This window comes from Cervus elaphus, chromosome 4, assembly GCF_910594005.1.
Source record: "Cervus elaphus chromosome 4, mCerEla1.1, whole genome shotgun sequence".
Classification (NCBI taxonomy): Eukaryota; Metazoa; Chordata; class Mammalia; order Artiodactyla; family Cervidae; genus Cervus; species Cervus elaphus.
The window spans coordinates 9432851-9452207 of NC_057818.1; the positions used below are offsets into that span (position 1 = coordinate 9432851).

The window sequence follows — 19357 nt, forward strand, 5'->3', positions numbered from 1 at the left end:
TCTAATTTGTCTTCTGGAAAAAAACATTATCACTGTCAGCCTGAGCCCTGACTCTCATTCATTTTCGCATCCTCAAAGAACTTTACTCCACAAATGAATCCTTCTTTTCTGGCATTCTTTCAACATATATCCATTCCCAAGTGCCACTCCCCACCTTCTTTCGATTTTTTTGAAGACCATCTTTCAACACAGCACTGCCCTTCTCTTCAGAGCCAAGACTTTTCAAAGGTGCTTGAATCCTCAGCTCCACCTGGGTTCCCACCCACTTCTCCCCACCCCACACTACACTGTCCTAAGGTCACACAAGACAGAGGAACCAAACCACCTGGCACCTCAGCCCTACTTTGACTCAATGAAACTCCCTCCTCCCTAGCCCCCTTGACAATCTGAGGCACATTTTCCTATGGTTTATCTTCTACCTCTATGCCTGCTCCTTCTCCACACACAGGGCTTCTTCTCCTGACCTGAAATATCTGTGTAAATGTATAAAGGAAACTCACTCAACTGACGGCTAGAGACGTCTGGGGCATCAAGGAATCCCGGGGTGTCAAGGAGGGTGCCTAACTTTTACTCTGTAAAACATACAAATTGCTTGAATGCTCCATAAAAAGCTGCTACTTACACAAGTTTTAAAAAATTAAGTGACCCCAAGGTTTCATTCTGCTCTATAAACATTCACAGTTCACTACAGACATGGCCCACAGGGCATTAGCTGCGACCTGCATGCTGCCATCTCCCAATTCTGCTCTAGTCTGTGATCCTAATAAGCTCTAGGTTCTAACACTCAGAAGTCTAAAAGCATCCATCTCCACCCGGATCTTACACACACATACTGCAAACTCTGCACTGCACACCACACCTCTGTTGAACTCCCTCTCACACAGGGCAGGGACCATCAGCATGAAACATAAATCAAATGCCTGAGGCTGCCTGGACTCTTCTTAAACCCTCCACGTAGTCAGAAATGCTGATTCTAGGTCCAAATTTCCCTCAAAACCCTGATCCCCAAGCCCTTCTTTAACTCAGGCCCTAATTTCTCATTTATATTGGGGAAAAACCCAAACTGGTCTTCCTGGGTATAATCTCCCATCTCTTTCAATTTATGCCCCAAACCATAATCAGAAAAATATTACTGAAGTACAGAGTGAAACACATCATCCTTCCAAATAAGGCCCCCCATAAATCCCTAATCATCACTTCTAAACCCCCAAGTGGTTATCACAGCACTGAAGATAAAATTGCAACAGAATTCAAAGCTGTTTGTGATCTTCCTTTACTAGTAGTTCTCGTATTCTGCTCAGGTTAAACAACTTTAAGTTCCTAAGAATGTATTTCATTTTCACTGTTTGCCAAAGGTCATCTTTGCTAAGTAGCTTTCTTGGAGTGGCTTCTTCCTGAAGGCTGGGCATGGATGCCCTATGTTTCCATGGCACCTGACTAATCATGGTACTTACTATACTGCTCTAACAGTCAATTTGTCAGCTCACTACAAGCTTCTGAAGACACAATGTCTCACTTTTGTACCTGTACTTGGTCTCAGGGAGGCTGGGAGGGGAAGGGGTGACTGAATAAATATTCATAAATCTGAGTCTTAAAAGGGACCTCAGAATTAATTCTGCTTCTTCCTCCATATCTTCACTAAATCTGTTACCCTGTTTAACTCCTTTGCTAAATGAAGGTCCAGCCTTTTCAATGCCTCCTGTGATGGGGAAATCACTAGTAAACACCGACACTCAACAAGGCCTCCTACCATACATGTACACAGAGTTCACTACAAGGAACTCATGGCTCACAGTCTGCTAAAATCTTATCCAACAGGAAGTTCAAGCCCCTGCTGTGGCCATGACTGGAAGCTGGCTTCCAGATTCACAGGTCTCAGAAACACTGCATGGCAAAAGGAACATTGGCAGGATGGCTGCTAGAAATGAATCTGGGAAGAAGAACCATGCACCCAGCAAAAAGGAAGGACACAGCCCCAGGAGATAGCTGGCACCCAGGGTGGGCCCTTCAACCAAATGGAAAAGCTAAGTCTGCTCAGACTTAAATCCTAGCCAGAAGCAATTTTATCAGTGTTAAACATTTAACCTTTTGGAAAAGAGCTCTTTAAAAACAAGCAAGTTGGAACATTTTCAGAGTTAACACAGCTGGGATTTCCCCAAACTCTTGCTGTGCTTTCAATGTTTAGGCTCCAGAAGTGCCACATTGCAAAAAGAGAAGTCTAATGGCACCATTCAGCCCTAATTCCAAGACAGTCTAAAAGAACAGAGGAAGTATGATTAGAATCAACGGTTTTATTGAAGGTTAAGGTACTCAAATGTTAACAGGTCATAGGCAAAGGAAAGAAACAGAAGTCTCAGATGCATTGGTAGAGGAGGGAGGGTACAAACAGCTCTGCCCGACAAACATTCCAGATTCAGGGCTTCCATACTTCTCCAAGGCTTGATTTCTCATGGGTCACTTTCCATTCAAAGGATTTTAGGGACCAAATGCAACAGGATTCCTTCAGTTACCAACCAAGAGTCTTTGGGTCTTCTCTCAGGCAAGGCATCCAGTGAAAATAAGATCTAGTTTTCAGATTCCTCTGGAGGATTAAAAAGTCTCTTTCGCATTGCGTTGCCAAGTTCCCTGCTCTTGTTCCTCTTTTCCATGTACTAGAAAATAAAAGGAAGGGGAGAGAAAAGAGACAGCAGATTATGTCACTATTTACATACTAAGCTTATAATATATACACCAATAAAGATATATTTTAAAGGTGCAAGAGGAGTTCTTAGGTAGAGTAGGAAAAAAGTAAAAGCAGATTCAAGTTGAAAAAACTGAGTACATGTAAACAGCTGGACATCAAAATCTTTCAGCCGTCAGATACAGAAAGAAGCCAAAGAAACAAAAGATTAGTGGCAGAGCACTAATCAGGAACTCCAGCTTCCATCCCCTGAGCCCTGACATTCATATCTTTGAGGTACTTACTTGATTTTCTGGGCCAGTAACCTCAAATATAAGGAGTTGGGCTAGATAATCTTTAAGCAGTTTTCTAAGTCTAAAGTTTTGACTCAAGAGTTCTAACATATCTTCTGGAATAGTAGCAATTTTCAAACTTTTTTTTTCCTCATCGAAGGGCCACTTCAAATAACAGATGAAGCACCAGGTCTCTTTAACAAAAACATTCCTTTTATCTGTCCTACATTAATTTTCCTCATAAGACTGCTAGGGGGAGAAGGGCATTTTATTGCTTTAAAAGGTTAAAGAAGAAAATTCTAGAACATGGAGGGATACCTGCTCTGAGAAAAATATTTGATATATCTCTTCATATCATATGAAGCCTCTAAAATCAGCTTGCAAAGAGGATTCTAAAGTAAGTCTTCAAAAGACAGTACTTTATAGCCAATAAAATAAGTCATAGAGCAAATTAAAACAGAGCTTATATTAAAATATATGTTATGAAATCTCCAAAGGGAGTCAAGATGGCCCCTGAATTAAAAAAAAAAAAAGATACAAACGGTGACTATTATGTTATTCACAAAATGCCACCAAAAAACGCAGAAACCAAACCAAACAAGTAAGAGGAACAAAAGAGGACATTGCAAAACTAGTAGTATTAGTGATTATTTTAATAAAAAGGACAAAAGCAGCAACACAGCAGCAAAGAGAGGGTCAGAAAGAACTGGCCAGACCTTTTTTCTAGTTAAAAGCTTCAGAGAATGAAGTACTTAAATGACACATGAAGGAAATGGTAGGAGGAGAGCATTAGGAGCAGTAAATGGGAAACTGGGAAGCATTAAAAACAGAGAGGAAATAAATGAGCACAGGTTTGGAGAACTGAAGGATGAAAGAACAGATAGAAAACAATCTATAAATCAGGAAATGAAGCAACATAAAAACCACAGAGAGGACTAGAAAGTAGTCAAGGAGAAAATCTGAAATTTTTACAAAAACAAACTGGGACAAAATAAGAATTTAAAATTTAAAGGATTAAATCTACCAACATTCTTCTACCAAATAGTTCCTGACAGCTCAGGACCACCTGGGGGGGAAATTTTCATATGAAAATATAATCACCAAACCAATGACAAAAATCACTAAACTGTGAGGATAAAAAAAATCTAAGCTTAGGAAAAAGGCCATCTCACACAACTGAAAGCATGTAAGAAATAAATACCTATACCAAATAAAACAGCATGGGCTTATTTTTCCATAATCTTATTAAAAAAGGAAGACAGCCCTAGGTTTAGCTTCCATACAAAATACCCTTTACATATAAAGAAAAAGTGTTTCAAAAATCAGTTTAAAACACGTATACATATACCCATTTGTGCACATGAAGAAAATTATCAGAACTCCAGGAAGCTCTTCAAACAGTAAAGACGCTGTAAGGGGATTCCAGGAAGGAGGGAGGAAAAAAGCCCAAAGTAGAAACCAGGAAAAAATGATTAACGATAGATGCTGAATGTCTTCAAATATCTAATACCTTCCAATATGAGGCTCATGGGGGGAGAAAGTTCAAAAGTACAGAAAATGAAAATTGGAAGGCAGACTTTTAGTAGTTACATCTTTTTAAAGGTTCTGGACATAAAATTTCTGATGAATAAAACAGAAATGGAATTAAAGTTCTTTTCAAAGATTTAAAATGCACTCTGTTCAGTCTGCGGTACCTACAAAAAGTCAATAAACTTTGGCTATTTGCCCAAGTCCAAGTCATAACCTAAAGCTGTGTTCAGGAAATGAGTCTTTCCAAACAAGTCAAACTAGATCCCTATGGGCTGTATATACTATAATTATAAAGAAATTCCAAATTTTAAAGCTGGAAAGAGCCTAAATCTAGCCTCCTCATGTTATACAAGGAAATTGAGGCCCAGAGTTTTAGTTACCTGCTAGAGCTAAAAGCTGATCAACAATTCTTTCTGCTGTACAGATTCAACTTCTCAAACCCTAAAATTCATCCAGAGGAGTTACAGTGATTATTATAAGATAGTTGCTTTCATTTATGTACATGCAAAAAAACCAGCAATGTTCCAAAACTGTCCCCAGAAGACGCTTTCATTTCTCCTCTTGACTTTAGGGGAAGACATACCTATAAAGTCAAGTTTTGGTGTTATATGAAAACTTGCCAAAAAAAAAACAACTTAATAATGGTATTAATAAATAATATTGCTCCAAAATATTCTTTTCTACTGCTCAACCATTTCCATTCTTTAATGTTTTCCTTACCTCATTCTTCAAGCATTTTCTCATCTCCCGATCAAGATCATTGCAATGACCAAAAAATTTCAGAATGCTGTGCTAAAAGGAAGAAAAGGGGTAAAATATTTCATCCCATAATATGCTAAGGTCTCTGGCTCAGAATTGAAATATTTAATGTGTCACCTTGTCAATAAGCAAATGGCTAATAGTTAATCAAACAGTTAACCCACAAGGACAAAATATACAAATAAATGGGCTTACCCTAGCATTCCTACAAAAAAGGAAGGAATGTCCTATAGGTAGAAATGAAAAATAAAAGACTTTTCTTTGATAGAAGAGAAGCCTATTAACCTGCCAAAACCTCATAATGACCTAGTGAAAAGCATTTTATTACCTAATACCCTTTCTTTAAGGGCATGTTATCCATCCTCTACTGCAGAGTGATGTCAAAATGCAGTATAGCCATACTGACATGACAGTAACTTCCTTCATGAGCAAACTCTCCTGTCCCATAGAAGAGTTACCTATGAAACGCTTGGTGCCAAAGCCATTTTCTCATTTGCCTCTATTCAAAATGTCATCAAAATAAATTAAAAACACATAACACTAATATTACACAGCCTGTATGGGCCAGATACAAGTCACTAATTCACAATAAAAGGAAATCAATGCCTAATATTCAAAGTCTGTTCTGCTTTGCCATAATTAGTGTGTTTGCACATTGCCATTTTTAAGGGTAGGTCAGAGAGCATGGTGATCTCCTATAATGACATGCCATAAATGCTGAACTTGTAACAATAAGCACTTTTTTCCTTTTCTTTATAATTAAGGCTTTCATGGAAACCAGACAACACATAATTAGTAATAGTCATGCTATTAGTAACAGTCATGCTATTTCTTTTTTCCCTGTTTCTTTAAATGTACTTTTCTTGTCCACACTGAATAAATGATCAGAGTTTTTCTGGCAAGGATTTAAGGTTTCCTAGTGATTACCTAATGACCTTTTCAGGATAAATAATTCCTTTGCATAAACTACCTCCTTGACAATACAAAGGGACAATGCTTTTTCATACATCTTCTGGCCAAACAGAAACAATAGACAGGATTAAATTTTTAGAATGTAAGGCAATACTTCATAGTTTACTTTATATTTATTGATATCATCCCATATTCATACATCTTATTTTAAAAATTCAAGACAATAAAAAAATTTAAAAAACAAATTCAAGATAAAAGCTAATTTATACTCTAACTTTCACCTCAACATTAAACCCAATGAGAATAATACTCTGTGACGTTACATGAAAAACAAACCCAAAAATGCCCCAGTGGCATTGATAAAAGAAATGTCCATGAATGTGGAGGAAAATGGACACATGTATACGTATGGCTGAGCCTCTTTGCTGTCCACCTGAAACTATCACAATATTGTTAATCGGCTATATTCCAATACAAAATAAAAAGTTGAAAAGTAAAAGAAATGCCCTTGGACTGTATTGCTCTTGTATACACATGGCATGAGCCTCCAATACCTGGTGTCTATTTCCAGACAGCAAATTGGCAGAGCTACTGATTGGATAAGTGAATCAATCAAGGTATGGAGGACAGTGTCACAGCCACTTGGGACACAATTGTGAGCATGGTGGACCTGGGCCCCACTCTCATAGCTCAGAGTCAGAAGGAAGAGACAAAATATGAAGTGATCACTATACAGCAGCAGTTCTCAAAGTGTAGTCCCAGGACTATTCAAAACCTTTTCAGGAGAAGGTAAAACCTATCTTCCTAATAACTGAGGATCTTATTTGTTTTGTTCACTTTCATTCTCTCACAAGGGTACAGTAGATTTTTCCAGAGGCTACATGACCTGTAATATCACCACAGATTGAGCACAGTGGCACATATGAGAATCCAGCTGTATTCTATTAAACCAAACATTAAAAAGAACTGCAAAAATGTAAAAGCAATGTCATTCTTTTCATCCTTTTATTGTTTTGGAAAATAAGGTCTTTTTTAATGAAAAATAACTATTAATGTGTAATGGTTTATTATTGTCATTTTAAAATAAATATTTTTCAATTTCTCAGTTTTAACTTCCAATTCAACAAATATTGACAGATAAAGCCCACATAAACAAAAGTTCTTTGGGGTCCTCAATAACTCTGAAGAGTGTAAAGGAGTTCTGAGACTAAAAAGTGTGAGAGTAACCGCCATAAAGTTGGAAATAATACGTAAAGTATTACTGAAGTATAGTGCAATTATACCAAGGGAATCCAGGCCAAGAAAGAAAAGGAAGAGGAAATGACAAATTAAGCAGAATAAAGCCTGGAGGATGATAAAACCTTATCAAGCAAGTGAGAAGTAGAGACAGTGAGGAAACCTTTAAGTAACGGGAAAAAGCAAGTACAAAAGCCTAGAAGACAGAAACATGCTCCAGTACAACTGCAGACAGAGTGAGCAGGAAGGATGCGGGGTAGGAGGGTGGTCAAGCCCAAGTGTAAGCAGGGGCCAGTACATGAAGGCCTCGAAACACAAAGAAATGCAGAATTTATTCTACAGGCAAAGAGAGCCATTAAAGGGGAACAATGATTAAACTTAGGACTGAGAGATCAGTCTAGATGCAATGCAAGTGAATTAAGACAGAACAGTCATGGGACCACGTGGCCCCAGTAAGATAATGTCAAAATCAACTGTGTTAAGAATAAACATATAAATCAGTGGAACAGACTAGAGAGCCCAGAGGTAGGCCCATTCACATATGGGCAATTGATTTTTGACAAAAGCACCAAGGTAATTTAGTGGGGAAAGAAAGCTCTTTCAACAAGTGGTGCTGGAATAACTGGGTATTCACAGGGAGAGAAATAAACCTTGACTCATACCTCACAACATACACAAAAATTAATTTGAATCACAGACCTAAATTTCAAAAACTAAAACTATAAAATTTCCAGAAGAAAAAAATAGGAGAGAACTCTTTGTGACCAGGAAATTGACAAAGATCCCTAGAACAAAAAAAACATAAACAATGAATGAAAAACCTGGTAAATTATTACAGACTTCATCAAACTTACAAACTCTTTGTAACACATCTTTAAGAAAATAAAAAAGGACGCCACAGGCTGGGAGAAAATATTCACAACACACTTTGTATGCTGAATGATAAAAAGAATTCTTACAATTCAATAACAAGACAAACACCCAATTTTTAAATATAGGCAAAAGACATTATGTGAATGGCCAATAAGTACATGAAAAGATGCCTAAAGTCATCAGCCCGAGGGAAACACAATTTAAAACCAAATAATATACTATTACACATCCACAGAATGGCTAAAGTTAAAAAGACTTACAATATCAATTATTAATCTAGATGTATGGTGGAGATAGTTTGCTGAAAGTGTATTGTCATCAACAGCATTCTTTGAAATGCTGTTTCAAAGAATATCGGACTTCATAGGTCACCAACATTCCTTACTACCTCACTTTTAGTCTTAAGATTTTACTCATTTAAATAAGAATCTGAAATATCTACAGTTTATGAAGAAGGAAATAATGCATCATGCAAAGTTAAAAACACAAATGCTTCTTATAACTGTCTCATACACCAAATATATTAAAAAAAAAAATTGACATCTGTAAATGTCAAATTTAATGTATTGCAAAAATTGGGCCTATTTTCTATTTTGGTTTTAAAAATGGAATTTTATTTCCATTCCACTAACCAGGAGGGCATGGCACCCACTCCAGTATTCTTGCCTGGAGAATCCCCATGGGCAGGGGAGGCTGGCTGGCTACAGTCCATGGGGTCACAAAGAGTCAGACACAACTGAGCGACTAAGCACACAGCAACCATTAAGTAAACCTGCCAAATGAGGCCAGTCATAATTTAAATCTAGTTAACATGTAATTATAAAAAATGTTTCAACTTCCTTTAAGCACATAATGATAGAGGTCAAGGAACATGGATTGTAACTACTATGTATCACTTCAGAAGCTCCCTAATAAAATTACTAGGCTTGATTTCTACTCATCATAAAAAGGAAGTAGTTTCTAAAAACAAATAACAAGCATCAACTGCTAATCTTTACTAAGCTAAGATCCATACTAAGACATTATCATTTCCTTCTATTAATGGAGATAACATTTTACATCACTGTATTGTATCTAGGTTTCACTGTTGCTTCAGGGTTATTTTCTGAACTCTTACATTTTTGTGACATTCCTTAAGCAAGTTAATCAAGACGTTGCACTCTTCAGTATGCAAGTGTGGAGATAAGTCAGGATGCATCTTTAGGAGGAGATGGAACACAGCAGAGCAACCTGTGGATACAAGAGTGTCTTGAATATGTGTGACTGTATTTGTTAATGCGATCTAAAATTATTTTCCGTAAGAAATTTCAGTGACCTTTATCAGAAGAGAAAGGTGACCTTAGGCAAATTAAACCTGAGCCTCACCTTCCTATCCAATGACTTAGATTCTGTGGGTTATCAGGAGTATTTAGAGAACATGCAGGTTCAGAAAAAAGCAGACTCAAGAGACCTGGTCCTCAAAATAGGTGCTTTACCAGAAACAGCTTGCCTATGTTAACAAGCCTGACTTCAATTACTTTTCCCATATTCCTGAAATAGATTACAACTCATTTTATTCAGGTAAAATCCTACCAATGAAGAGAACTGGCCTATTAACCCTTTTAAATGTATAACGGTTAAAGGGCCATTAGTCAGTCTCACATTAGTGTGAATTAATATAGACTGCTTTCTTCCAAAATAACATCTGGCTGAGAAAATCTAACTAAACCATGAGAGAAACAAGATGTAGGTGTGGATTTTTTTTTTCAAATTTAGCAGATCTATCCATAAAATGCAGTTATTACAATGAAAACAAGAATCTAAAAATTCCCTGAAATTAGGTTTAATTGGTTGATTCACAAAAAAGAAAATTAGCATTCAAGGTCTAAGATAAAACATTATTTTGAGGTGTTTGCTATAGTTACATTCACCTATTTCTCTATTCACCCATTTCTCTCTTAAACCAATTCTTTATAACCCAGAAGAGATTACCAAAGGAAAGAACCAATTAACTATTTCAGTCTTTTAAAAGTTCCAAGAAAGAAAACATAGGAGAAATCATGACAGTAGGTTGGGCAAAAGGGAGTGAAGTGAAGTCTCTCAGTCGTGTCCGACTCTTTGCACCCCCATGGATTGTAGCCTACCAGGCTCCCCCATCCATGGGATTTTCCAGGCAAGAGTACTGGAGTGGGTTGCCATTTCCTACTCCAGAGGATCTTCCTGACCCAGGGATCAAACCCAGGTCTCCCGCATTGTAGGTAGACACTTTACCGTCTGAGCCACCAGGGAAATCCATTAGGTTGGGCAAAGATACATCAAAATCCATAAAAGAATAAATTGGTTAAAACTTATCAAAATTAAAAACTTTCCATTTTCAAAATTAATAAAATGAAAAGACAAGTCACCCTTTGGGTGATAATGACATGTTAATGTAGGCTCATCAATTGTAATTAACATACCACTCTTGGAGGATGTTGACTGTGGGAGAGAGTCAGGGCATCTGTGGGCAGCGGGGGCCTACGGGGTCTCTCTGTACTTTCTGCTCAATTTTGCTAGGAACCTAAAACTGCTCTAAAAAATAAAATAGTGTATAGCTGCTCTACAAGCTACACACTAAAGGAAAATATTTGCAAATCATATATGCCAAAGGATTTGCACCTAAAACATACAAAGAAAGTTTTCAAACAATCCAGTGTTTAAAATATACCCCCAAAATGGGCAAAAAATTTAAATAGATATTTCACCAAAGAGGATATAGGAATGGTTATTTAAGCACATGAAAAGATGCTGAACATCACTAGTCACCAGAGAAATGGAAATTTAAACCACAGTGAGACACTACATCCACCAGAATCGCTATAATCAAAAAATTAGACAGTACCAAGCACTGCTTACAATGTGGTGGAAAGGGATCTTGTACAATGCTACTGGGAAGGTTAAGTAGTACAGACACCTTGGAAAACAATTTAGTAGTTTCTTAAGTTAAACATAAACTTAACATATGACCTAGAAATTTCTCTCCTAAGAACACACCCAAGAGAAATGAAAACATATATCCCCACAAAGATTTATATATGAATGTTCATAGCATTATTCATAACAGTCAATACTGGAAACAATCCAAATGTCTAACAACCAAGTACTGGATAAACAAATTTGTGTATCTACTCAATGGGACACTATTTAGCACTAAAAAGGAATAAACCTATGCATGTGCCTACATGGAGGAATCTCAAAAGCACTAAGCTAAATGAAATAAAGTAGACTCAAAAGACAGTACTGTATGATTCTATTTACATGCAATGTCTAGAAAAGGCAATTTCATAGAGGCAAAAGCTGATCAATGTGGAGGTCCAAAGGTGAGAGTGAGGATTAATTTGCAAATGGCAAAAAGAAAACTTTGGGTGACAAAAATGTTCTAAAATAGGATTGTGGTAATGGTTGCATAATTGTATAAGCTTACTAAACTCACTTAATCCACTTAGAATGGGCAAATTTTACAGTATGTAAATTATGCCTTAATAAAGTTGTGAAAAAGGTTTCAAGAAATTCAAACAGCCTATCCACCTTCTACTCTTGACAAACGAAATCCTTAAAAATGACTAAACAAATAATTGCAGAGAATTATACCTACTACTTCAGATTTCAACTTATAAAAGTATCAAATCACTGTTCCACTGAGTGACTAATAACCTCAACCCCATCCCCTGCCACACACAGAAACATACCACAGCTAAAGATCACAAATCAGGCCATTGTGCCAAGTTAAAATACTTGAGTATTGGAAATGGAAACTGAAAACACAGCCAGGTTCAAGTTTTGTTTGCCTGTCACTGACTACAATCTTTTTAAATGATATAAATATTCTACCTCAGAAAAAAGAGGTCTCATACCGTACAGCAATTTAAGTTATCTAATATTATATCAATATTATACACCTACACTTACATATAGTAAGAGTTATTTGGCTTCTGCCTTGCTTATTTTTTCTGAAGGAAGATGTACACTGGTTTCAGTCATCTAGAAAACGTCTTTAACATTTTATTTTGTAAGTATATTTAACAAAATATTTTTGCATATATCTATGAACCAGCCCTCAAATGTGTGCTTTTACAGCTCAGAAACAAACTTCTGAGGTACTGAAAAGCTCCCTCTAATTGGCAAAGTAAATATTTAAGAAAACACTTGGGTACTGAGATAAACACACATATGCACATTGTATATAAGCAAAAGTATATACCATGGTACATATTTTTTTTCTCCTTCGTTAAAAGTTTACTTCAAATATGTACGCTACTCTACATACAGCCATGGTGTACTTCTACCTACTTATCTTCCCTTCTACCTACTTATCCTAGATGATTATATCAAATAAGAAAATGGTTTCATATATAGTAGTTTCCTTTTCTTGTTCTTGGTGAAAGCTATTATTTAACTTAAAGCTCTAAACACTTATCTTATCCCTTACCTGACAAATTCCTCATTTTATCAATCATTCCCCTCTTGCCTCTACCCCATTTTTTAATTAGATATTCTCTTCCTCCCCCTTCCTTCCATCCACCGGCTTTGGCTAACTGTTGGTGCATAGGCATATGTACTGGGGTACTCTTGGGTATAATATACAAAGTATAACTATAAAACAATAACATTGTTCTTAGAGCACATTTAAATGAATGCTGACACCTTTCAGTAGTCATCTTTAGAAGCCTATTCTAAAAACTCTATTATAACTCAAGTAACATTTCATGAAATGAATAAAAGTCAAATATATATTCCATATTCTTATTTTTAAAATTTGTTCAAAGCTGTAACAATATATTATTAGAGTAGAAATAATTTGTTGACTACTTACCATGTGCAGGCACAAGTCTCATAATTCTTCCAATAACTGTAGGAAGCAGGTACCTTTTTAAATTCAGTTAAACCACAAGAAATTGCTTTTTTGTAGGTTAAAATATGTGTTACTCATATTTTCATGGCAAAACTAAGCCCCAGGTCACACAGTAAATAGGAGAGTTACTACCCAATGTAATCTCTCACCGTGACAGATTTCTCCCACTTTCAAAATAAGAAAGATATGCCTTCCCAGCAGTTTGTGAATGAAATAAATTCAGATAGAAAAAACTACTCCCCAAACAACCTCTGGTTAGCTACAAGTTCAACAGGGACTAATTGCAGGCTGAGGTTCAAAGAAGTCAATGTAATACTAGCCTGTATTACTAGAAACAAGAGTATCTGTCCACATCAAGAAAAAGAAAAGTATTGTGCTTGTCCTGATCAGCCATGCTCCAGAACACTGACAATTTGAATATCATTGGGGCGAATGCTCAGGAAGGAGATGGCTCTGATGTTAGGTTTAAACAGGAAGCCATTCATGAAATTGGGAATATTTACTAACTAAGGGAAACCCACAACAGAGAAAATAGATAAAAAGAACAGCCAGAATAAGTAGGACAAGTAATGGACTTGAAGGGAGAAGATGTGGGTCTGAAGGTAAAAACTGTGGACACAGATATTCACAAGTTATATCACTTTGGCTACTTAATCTGAAACAGAAGTCTCTTCTTCCATAAAATGCAATTAGCTCTAGACCTATATCAAGAGTAAGTGTGACAAATGTAGTATCATTAGTATATCTGAAGTGTTCTGTCACCTGATGGGAAAGGCTGAACTGAACTGACTCTGAGATGTGTCCCAGGACAGGACTGGAAATCAAACTGGAAGTTACAGGGGCAGATGTCATTTTCCTGGAGCTGTCCAACATTGAAACAAGCTGCTGTGTGAACTTCTCATTTATCTGGCCTCCTGTGCCCAAGAGACTGGCTAAGTTAAGTAAGGATGTCACAGAGTATATTCTTACATTGCATCCTTAAGTTTTTTTCTCAAATCTAAGTTCACAATTAAATTTAAGCCATTTCCAAAAATAAAATTTGCACTCAAAGGATAAATATTTGTTATTGTCAAGAATAGAGAAAACAGTTTCAAAAGGTAGCACCAAGATAATTACAGACACACTGTATTAAAAAAAAAAGTGAAGGAAACATTCATCTGTGGTAAGATTTAGTGTAGGGGTGTTCTAATGAGAAAGAGAGGGATAACTCTATTCAAAGAGTTATTATTTAGCTAAACACAAAACTTCAGTTCCATTTTTACACTGGCATTTAGAAAACATCAGAAAGTTTACTTCTCACAATTACAACTCTTCTCTCCCCATGCCAATCCCATCCACTTCCTCAGGTATGCACAGATTGATATCAAAACAGTCTGCTTGAACTCTTAAAAATGTTCATCTGTGACATCTGATATTTTTATAACTGTCTAATAGGTCCCTGCAAAGCAATCGTAACTTTTACTTGGGGGCGAGCTGGGAGGGTTGAAGCAATAGGGAGCTCTCGCTAAAGATACAAAACTTGGCCTCTTTCCGTCTCCGGCCGCCGCACTGAAAGGAGTCTCCGCCATGTCCGCGCATCTGCAATGGATGGTCGTGCGGAACTGCTCCAGCTTCTTGATTAAGAGGAACAAGCAGACGTACAGCACCGAGCCGAATAACCTGAAGGCGCGCAACTCCTTTCGCTACAATGGGCTCATTCACCGCAAGACCGTGGGCGTGGAGCCGGCGGCGGACGGCAAAGGGGTCGTGGTGGTGATGAAGCGGAGATCCGGCCAGCGCAAGCCGGCCACTTCCTACGTGCGGACCACCATCAACAAGAACGCCCGGGCCACCCTCAGCAGCATCCGACACATGATCCGGAAGAACAAGTACCGCCCGGATTTGCGCATGGCCGCCATCCGCAGAGCCAGCGCCATCCTGCGCAGCCAGAAGCCTGTGATGGTGAAGAGGAAGCCGAGCCGTCCCACCAAGAGCTCCTGAACCCCTGGCCTCCCCTCCCCAGAGCAATAAAGCTGTCAGCAGCCTCCTCAAAAAAAAAAAAAAAAATACAAAACTTATAGCTTTTTTTTTTTTTTTTTAATTTTTTTATTAGTTGGAGGCTAATTACTTCACAACATTTCAGTGGGTTTTGTCATACATTGATATGAATCAGCCATAGATTTACACGTATTCCCCATCCCGATCCCCCCTCCCACCTCCCTCTCCACCCGATTCCTCTGGGTCTTCCCAGTGTACCAGGCCCGAGCACTTGTCTCATGCATCCCACCTGGGCTGGTGATCTGTTTCACCATAGATAGTATACATGCTGTTCTTTTGAAACATCCCACCCTCACCTTCTCCCACAGAGTTCAAAAGTCTGTTCTGTATTTCTGTGTCTCTTTTTCTGTTTTGCATATAGGGTTATCGTTACCATCTTTCTAAATTCCATATATATGTGTTAGTATGCTGTAATGTTCTTTATCTTTCTGGCTTACTTCACTCTGTATAAGGGGCTCCAGTTTCATCCATCTCATTAGGACTGGTTCAAATGAATTCTTTTTGACGGCTGAGTAATATTCCATGGTGTATATGTACCACAGCTTCCTTATCCATTCATCTGCTGATGGGCATCTAGGTTGCTTCCATGTCCTGGCTATTATAAACAGTGCTGCGATGAACATTGGGGTGCACGTGTCTCTTTCAGATCTGGTTTCCTCAGTGTGTATGCCCAGAAGTGGGATTGCTGGGTCATATGGCAGTTCTATTTCCAGTTTTTTAAGGAATCTCCACACTGTTTTCCATAGTGGCTGTACTAGTTTGCATTCCCACCAACAGTGTAAGAGGGTTCCCTTTTCTCCAGACCCTCTCCAGCATTTATTGCTTGTAGACTTTTGGATAGCAGCCATTCTGACTGGTGTGTAATGGTACCTCATTGTGGTTTTGATTTGCATTTCTCTAATAATGAGTGATGTTGAGCACCTTTTCATGTGTTTGTTAGCCATCTGTATGTCTTCTTTGGAGAAATGTCTGTTTAGTTCTCTGGCCCATTTTTTGATTGGGTCATTTATTTTTCTGGAATTGAGCTGCAGGAGTTGCTTGTATATTTTTGAGATTAATCCTTTGTCTGTTTCTTCATTTGCTATTATTTTCTCCCAATCTGACGGCTGTCTTTTCACCTTACTTATAGTTTCCTTTGTAGTGCAAAAGCTTTTAAGTTTCATTAGATCCCATTTGTTTAGTTTTGCTTTTATTTCCAATATTCTGGGAGGTGGGTCATAGAGGATCTTGCTGTGATTTATGTCGGAGAGTGTTTTGCCTATGTTCTCCTCTAGGAGTTTTATAGTTTCTGGTCTTACATTTAGATCTTTAATCCATTTTGAGTTTATTTTTGTGTATGGTGTTAGAAAGTGTTCTAGTTTCATTCTTTTGCAAGTGGTTGACCAGTTTTCCCAGCACCACTTGTTAGAGAGGTTGTCTTTTTTCCATTGTATATCCTTGCCTCCTTTGTCGAAGATAAGGTGTCCATAGGTTCGTGGATTTATCTCTGGGCTTTCTATTCTGTTCCATTGGTCTATATTTCTGTCTTTGTGCCAGTACCACACTGTCTTGATGACTGTGGCTTTGTAGTAGAGTCCGAAGTCAGGCAGGTTGATTCCTCCAGTTCCATTCATCTTTCTCAAGATTACTTTGGCTATTCGAGGTTTTTTGTATTTCCATACAAATTGTGAAATTCTTTGGTCTAGTTCTGTGAAAAATACCGTTGGTAGCTTGATAGGGATTGCATTGAATCTATAGATTGCTTTGGGTAGAATAGCCATTTTGACAATATTGATTCTTCCAATCCATGAACACGGTATGTTTCTCCATCTGTTTGTGTCCTCTTTGATTTCTTTCATCAGTGTTTTATAGTTTTCTATGTATAGGTCTTTTGTTTCTTTAGGTAGATATACTCCTAAGTATTTTATTCTTTTTGTTGCAATGGTGAATGGTTATTGTTTCCTTAATTTCTCTTTCTGTTTTTTCATTGTTAGTATATAGGAATGCAAGGGATTTCTGTGTGTTAATTTTATATCCTGCAACTTTACTATATTCATTGATTAGTTCTAGTAATTTTCTGGTAGAGTCTTTAGGGTTTTCTATGTAGAGGATCATGTCATCTGCAAACAGTGAGAGTTTCACTTCTTCTTTTCCTATCTGGATTCCTTTTACTTCTTTTTCTGCTCTGATTGCTGTGGCCAAAACTTCCAACACTATAACTTATAGCTTTATTTTATTCACTGCTTCACCTTATTCTACCAAGACTCTGAGGTAAAATCTAACAAGCAGTCTATGATAGATTTCAACCACCAGGTGGCACAATTTTAGAAGAAAAAAAAAAAAAAACACTGAGCACAAGCAATATATGAACTCTAGAAGAAAAGAGAGGAAACATCCTAATAACACACTTCAGCAGATCTATAATCACAAGAGGGAACCCCTATATTTTAATGCCACTAAGGCTTTCTTTAGAGAGATTTTGCTATTGTGTGGCTTCACCAGAAAGAAATTCACACTACTGTTACAATTTCTAATGTCATTTTAAAACAAGGCCAGAAGTCTCTTGTTCAGAGCCTAAAGAATCTGTTCTCCAGGAAGAAACTGCTCTCTAAAACATATATATTTTTTAAAGTCGAATTTCAGAAATTTCAGCTCTGGAATTAGTTAAATTAGTATCTCTCTACTTCAAACTGCACAGTATTGAGCAGAAGTAGCAGACACAAAAGGGCACGACCTTCCCCACTCACTTTTTCTTATCACAGCTGCAAAATGACCAAATCTAAACAGAGGCTTCTGAGTTGGTGACAAGTGGTCCGAGTACAGACCATGCCCCTACTGCTACTGACAGCAACCTCACGTCATTTCTTAAGGCATGGGCCCAGTTGTAGCATTCCCTGAACTAGGATTTATCACCGCTTTCTTGGTGCTGAGCTCTCTGTCAAATCACCTTAAGTTCAGAGCAAAAAAAAAAAAAACTAGTCCATAACCATCAAAGAACACACAGGCTAGCAGGGGAGGAGATATTCTCCTAAATGCACATAGTATATGCCCAATAAATGTTTCCTGAATGCAGTATTATCACAGATTTGAGCACTGATTCAGACCTTAACATAGTTTTTCTTTTTTAAAAAAGGTGGGAAATGAGGGTCATTTTAAATCAACCAAACGTGCAGCAGCCTGTAAGAACAGGAAAGGAGACATAAGGAGTGTCTTACAACAGAATTCCTTTGTCATTGCAAACTTCCTTTATGCATTTAAATCAGTACTAGGATTTACTTAACTCTTCATAAACCACTTATTGTGAAACAAGATCTGTCATCTTTAAACCCGATAAAAGGGATCTGCCTGTCACTTTCCTTGAAAAGTCTACAGATGAGGATCTTACTGGATTCTCACATCGCAGGACGGACTGGTGGAAATTTTCACTGCAGCTGAGAGGCGCCCTAACAGGCTCCCACAAGCAAACCCTGAACGCCTGGATCTCCAAGAGCAATAACAATCGTACACCGTAGGGAGCGCTCGCCGTGTCAGACATGTTGTTATCACAACCTAGGCGCTGGATTACACCCATTTCTCAGGCGAGGAAACCGAGGAGGAAGAAGCCTGCCCAGGGTCACCAGCTCGAGAGTTGTGAGACAGAGACCGAATGTCTACCCCGAAGCCTGCTCTCAACTACCAGCTCATCCTCAGAAAATGCCCGAGGGCTGAGAGCTCAGGTCGATCTATACCGCCCCGGGAAACCCAGCGTGGCGGTCCCGACCCCCGAGGCCGGCGGGAAGTCCCGGCAGGACGGGACACGGCGGGGCGCGACCGTGAGAGGGACCTGAGGGGGGCCCGGTGGGTGTCCCGCGGCCTCCCCGCACAACGCGGCCAGGAAGAGAGCGCGCCTCCGAACGGCCCGGACCCCCGAGACTCACCCGACTAGTGGCCACACCCGGAGAGCGGAAGCGGTATTCACCGGCGAAGACTCTGCGCCTCCAAACGCGCGGCCTGGACGCCGGAGCCCAGCCAGCTCCGGGAGGCGAAGATAAGGCGCCCTCCACTGCTGACCCTGCTCGGCCAGCCCCCGCCGCTCGCCGCCTCAGGCGCCTGCGCCGCCCTGCCTGGACGAGCCCATTTTCAGGAGTTGTGAGGGGAGGGAGAGCGAGTCCGCTGAGGCGCCGCAGAGCCTAAAATTGAAGGGGAACCGACAAGCCAGATTTCGTGGCT

At 38.7% G+C, this 19357-nt stretch overlaps 2 protein-coding genes across 2 annotated transcripts; one reads left to right on the forward strand and one right to left on the reverse strand.

Annotated features, from left to right (window-relative positions):
- Window positions 1–2276: 2276 nt before the first annotated feature.
- Window positions 2277–19280, reverse strand: CMC2 (C-X9-C motif containing 2). The gene is made up of 4 exons (XM_043898134.1): window positions 19066–19280; window positions 9380–9492; window positions 5203–5274; window positions 2277–2651 (listed from the first exon to the last, which is right to left on the reverse strand). Exons 2-4 carry the CDS (start codon window positions 9458–9460, stop codon window positions 2565–2567), a joined length of 240 nt encoding a protein of 79 aa, XP_043754069.1. The 5' UTR covers window positions 9461–9492; window positions 19066–19280; the 3' UTR covers window positions 2277–2564.
- On the forward strand, window positions 14641–15159 carry LOC122691553 (60S ribosomal protein L28). Its single transcript, XM_043898133.1, has one exon. It carries the CDS (start codon window positions 14699–14701, stop codon window positions 15110–15112), a length of 414 nt encoding a protein of 137 aa, XP_043754068.1. The 5' UTR covers window positions 14641–14698; the 3' UTR covers window positions 15113–15159.
- Window positions 19281–19357: the final 77 nt, after the last annotated feature.

Coding starts and splice junctions, on each gene's coding strand:
- CMC2 (XM_043898134.1), bottom strand. CDS start 9,460: ATGCATCCTGACTTATCTCCACACTTGCATACTGAAGAGTGCAACGTC. Junction 5,275..9,379: donor TTAAGGAATGTCACAAAAAT/GTAAGAGTTCAG, acceptor TCTTCCTTTTAG/CACAGCATTCTGAAATTTTT. Junction 2,652..5,202: donor GAAAATGCTTGAAGAATGAG/GTAAGGAAAACA, acceptor TTTATTTTCTAG/TACATGGAAAAGAGGAACAA.
- LOC122691553 (XM_043898133.1), top strand. CDS start 14,699: ATGTCCGCGCATCTGCAATGGATGGTCGTGCGGAACTGCTCCAGCTTC.